This window comes from Ammodytes marinus (genome assembly GCF_949987685.1).
Source record: "Ammodytes marinus genome assembly, chromosome: 9".
NCBI lineage: Eukaryota > Metazoa > Chordata > Actinopteri > Uranoscopiformes > Ammodytidae > Ammodytes > Ammodytes marinus.
In genome coordinates, this window is record NC_137213.1 from 32,717,475 (window position 1) to 32,722,474 (window position 5,000).

The 5,000-nt window shown below is 39.3% G+C and overlaps 1 protein-coding gene across 1 annotated transcript in view; it reads right to left on the reverse strand.

Annotated features, from left to right (window-relative positions):
* The window catches only part of lamc2 (laminin, gamma 2), a 34,678-nt gene that overhangs the window by 20,999 nt on the left and 8,679 nt on the right, over positions 1-5,000 (reverse strand). Inside the window, exon 6 of the mRNA XM_080033572.1 lies at positions 4,722-4,911. Within this exon, the coding sequence (XP_079889698.1) occupies positions 4,722-4,911 (190 nt within the window). The remainder of the gene's footprint in view (positions 1-4,721; positions 4,912-5,000) is intronic.

Consider the following 5,000-nt stretch of genomic DNA (forward strand, 5'->3'; position numbering starts at 1 on the left):
CCCTTTACGATTTGGAAGACGGCACTCAAATCTTTCATTAGCAAGTAAGTGGAATGTTCTGTTTTGCCGACCGACCACGGCAAACGTTTAATTTAACAGTTGAACAGCTGTTTGCTAAACGAAAGGGGCTTACGTCACCTTGTGCATCGCTCTGATTGGTTGTAGTGCTATCCAACTGCGTGCAGTGTCATTTGAAATGCACGAGTAGGAGCCGCCCCTTGAGTTGGAAATTACTATTGATCGTGGCCAGACCCTCTATCGTTCAAGATATCAGGGTCTGGATTTCCAGGCTAAGTCAGATGCACATTTAGCAGGATAAAATTTGATGGCAAACACTTATCTTGAACCTGTGACCTTTGAGACCACAATCCAAAGCACTTTCCAGTACACCACCAGATTTGTGTTATAAGGAGGAGAGGAGGTGATATTTTAAAAGGTAAGACTGAAAGACTTGCCCTGGTCAGACGGAAACGGAGAAACCTAGTGAGACACTAGTTTGTTCAGTGTTTATTTCTCACCATAAAATAACATTTCACCACATTATTATTTTAAACCGCAATATTCAAATTTGATAATACCTATCACTTTACCTTCAAGTCCCAGTTATTTTATGATAAACCTGTACACAAAACATTTCAGAAAGGATATTGATGATAATCTTATTGACCTCTTAAGATAGAGAAGATAGCATAATCAAATCAACAAGTGTAAAACAACATGTTTGTTCGAATATATGTTACATTGTGGCAGCGGACCAGTCCGAACTGGTGTGCTTCGTGGGGCACACCGGCGCAGGCTATCCAGCCACAGTGCGGAGAGGAGCCACGGGAGTCCCGTGCAGGCGGAGCTAGCTTCTGGCTAACGCGTCAACCGGGTGAGTTAACTAATGCTATCCGACCGGTGCTAACTTGGTTTATCAGCTAAAGCACAGCCAAAGGAAGCCCATTCTCCTGGCTCACTTTCCACACGTCTCGGCTTCATACAGCAACAGCCGCCCGACTACATTTCCTCCTCGGTGTTTCTCAGTCTCTGTGTACACACTGTCCTCCCACCGTGTTAGTTGTTGGTATCCGGGGAATGGTAAATTGAGGGTTCGTTGCATAGATAGTATAGTATAGATAGTTCGTTGGTGAAGACATTGCTATTCGCTGTCTGCCTTAGTAGGGCCAAACAGTAGTTTCAGACTGCTAGGGTCGTGAACGCTCACGCAACTGACGCATCAACGTCGTTGCCAAGTGAACAGACAGTCCCACAGCCAATAAGAACGGAGTATCTGAGCCTGCTCTGATTGGTCAAAATTAACATGAGCGGTGGCAATTTTAGGGGGCAGCACACAGAGGCAGGGGGGAGCAAAGTGATGAAAAAATATTTTCAGACTACTTCACCTACATATAGCTGAATGGCTATTATGACAGTTTTGCCAAATATTACAGTGAAAAAATTAGACACTGCAGCATAGGTGAATAATACAATGTATAAAAAAATGTGTATTATTTGGAATGTTGGTTCTCTACAATCATATGAGGTCATCTTTGAGTCATGATTGACATGTGTGCAAAGTTTACCTGCACTTTAAATTCTAAAAATGTCTTACTCCGGGGAGGTCTCGAACGTCATTTTCTTCTCGCAACTCTGTCACCGAGAACTTTGTTCTTTCTTCTCGCGGAATATGTAACAGGCTTTAAGGGATTGGAGTTTTGAGTCAAAGACAGGTGCACGTGCCAATGGTGTCACCATGGTGACAGAGAGCTAATCAGTGTCAAGTGTAAACAGCTGCTAATCTACACACGTACAGACACTTCTGTCCCCAACCAGATCACACAGACAGAGGTTTTAAATGAACGCATAAGTCTAAACTGCTGCCTGAGGACGACCTAGAGAGAGAATGTATATGAATCAGCTAAAGGACTATGAAGATGTGGAAAAGTAATATAGTCTTAAGTATGAACAGTAGTGAATTGTTGAACTCTAATAGGAATGTTGTTGAATATTTAAAAATGTCTAGATCAAATTATAATTGAAAGACATGAAAAAAAAAATTATGTGTGAAATAGGCCTTCAAAGAGCAGAGTGTTTGCCCCATTTCAACTGTGCCTCTCCGAACTGTCTAATAAAGCGGAAAAAAGAAAAAAATAATCAAGAAAAAAAAGTGAAATTGCCCTTTAATGGGCAGAGTGAGTCACCAAGGTGAGTGTATGTCTTATTGAGGGTCTGTGATCAGGCAGAAATCCCACCTTTTAGAGGCCTCAGAGAGGTAATTTCATCCGAAACGTCACCTCAAACCGCTGCCTCTAACTGATGGACCCTGAGTCTAACTGAAAAAAATTATTTTATTTTCAGAACCAGAAGAATCTGATGAAGACACAGTGTGAAGATTATGTCTGTAATGTGAAGAATATGAGAACCAGAGCATTTTAAAGGTGTGGTACAGTCTGCCTTTCTCCAGAAATGTCATGTCTCAGTTATCAAGGCGGCAGTTGGTTGGACACCATTTAGCTTGGAAGCCCAGACCTCCCATTGTGTAAGTCCGATTGCTTCAGTAGTCACATCTATGCGACCGGCAGAATATGTCCTACATTTTGATGTAAAAATTATCCACGTAGGGTTTAATTTGTGGGAGTGAGAGGCAGTTAAGTGGAAGGTTTTGGTGTATTTTTACACCAGTTCTACACTGTAACAGTTGGTTTCCCCAGTCTGCCTCTGAACATTCCGTCCCATCCGGATCCCATTATAAATTTAGAAAGAGGTTGAAAAAAGCTTAAAACTAAAACTGTGTTTGTTCAAAGACAGTTGAAGATTTTAAAAAGTTGAATAAGTTTTTAATAGCTGTAATTAATGTGAATTGTTTAACGTTTGAATGGAGTCTCTAGCTGAAAAAATGCGGGAGGAGATAGGTTTCAAAGCAGAGGAAGTTTTAGCGGTTTGGAATGCTGCTCCTATCCGCTTCAATGTTAAATAATTTTTGTTTAATTGCTATTAATTATGAAGTTATTAATTTTTTTGAAATTTTTGAATGAAAGCAGACATGTGGAAAATGGGCTGAATATGAGGATAGTTGAAGGAAGTTTGTGGAATGAAGCATGTTGAAGATATGGACGTGCATGAAAAGCGGGCGGAATAATAAGAATAAGAATAATAAATGCGGTGAATATCAAAGCTGTGAATGCTTTCAGCATTCACACCAATAAATAAAAGTCAAATACTATAGAAGTCATTTTCAGTAATCCTCCTCAATCAAATGAAATCAAATGCACCACTCCTTTCCAAAGAATACCTCGCAGGCTTTTGAACGTGCGTAAACCTGTTGCATTTTTACTGTCAGTGACTGTGTGTGTGTGTGTGTGTGTGTGTGTGTGTGTGTGTGTGTGTGTGTGTGTGTGTGTGTATGTGTGTGTGTGTGTGTGTGTGTGTGTGTGTGTGTTCAATCGTTTTGTATTTACATGAGAGTAAAACATTGTGTCTGTTGAGACTCTTTCCACATGAGAAGGTTTGTTTGTACTCGCTCAGACTCAGGAATTTTCACTAGAAATAAGGTGTGTGTGTGTGTGTGTGTGTGTGTGTGTGTGTGTGTGTGTGTGTGTGTGTGTGTGTGTGTGTGTGTGTGTGTGTGTGTGTGTGTGTGTGTGTGTGTGTGTGTGTGTGTGTGTGTGTGAAATATTAAAGTGTGTGCCAAAGAAAAGGAGGTTAAGGACATTCTACATGGTCGGGTACCTTTGAAGAATGCATTTTAAACTGTGTATTGATAGATAGATAATAAGTGTGTTTAAAATATATAATTTTTTATTCTTTTATCATAAACATTCGTAGAAAATCCAGCATTTCTCCAGTTATGAATTTTTATTTCAAAACATTTCTCATTTCAAAACCTTAAAAACACAAATGTAAACAGACATGGTCAATTATTTTTTCTAAAGGTTTGTGTGTGACCAAGTATTAAGTTCAGGGTGCCAACACTTTTGTCCGGCACATTTTTTGAGTTTTGTGTAAAATTGTATCCGATTTGGCATTTTTGTATTTTCTTTGTTGGTGTTTTTCAGTTGGAAACAGATGTAACATAAATATTAATGCCAAAGCACTTGTTATTGCAATCAATTTCTGGGTGAGACAGAGTATTATCTGACAGAGTTCCAGGGGTTCCAACACTTTTGTCCATGACTGTATATACTCTACATAACGACAATTAATTACTTCTTAGATCTATCTATCTATCTATCTATCTATCTATCTATCTATCTATCTATCTATCTATCTATCTATCTATCTATCTATCTATCTATCTATCTATCTATCTATCTATCTATCTATCTGTCTGTCTGTCTGTCTGTCTGTCTGTCTGTCTGTCTGTCTGTCTGTCTGTCTGTCTGTCTGTCTGTCTGTCTGTCTGTCTGTCTGTCTGTCTATCTATCTGTCTGTCTGTCTGTCTGTCTGTCTGTCTGTCTGTCTGTCTGTCTGTCTGTCTGTCTGTCTGTCTATCTATCTATCTATCTATCTATCTATCTATCTATCTATCCATCCATCTATCTATCTAGACAAAATGGAGTTAATAATGATCAAAAATCATGAATACATTTTTTTAAATAAATATATATATAGGCTATAAGATAATTATCAATAAAAAAACATAAAGAAAAAATAAAGAATAAAAAAATTAAAAAATAAATAAAGGAATTATCAATACCTCAAGAAAAAAAAAAAAATAATTACTTGAACCATGTTCTTACTTGAAGCTGTAGTTGATCTTCTGTCCACAGGGCACGATGGATCTGAGGTCCCCTAGGGAGGCGGAGACTCGGAGGCCGCCGCCCTCCATGATGACATCATTAGTGGACGGGTGACGCACGCCGCGATCCAAACGCAGCGAGAAGGAGAAGTTCTGTCCGTAGCTCAACTGCTGATTCCCCAAGAACTTAGCTGTGAGAGAGATGAGACAATGTTATGTAATGTAACACACACACACTCATATACATGCGCACACACATACACACACACACACACACACA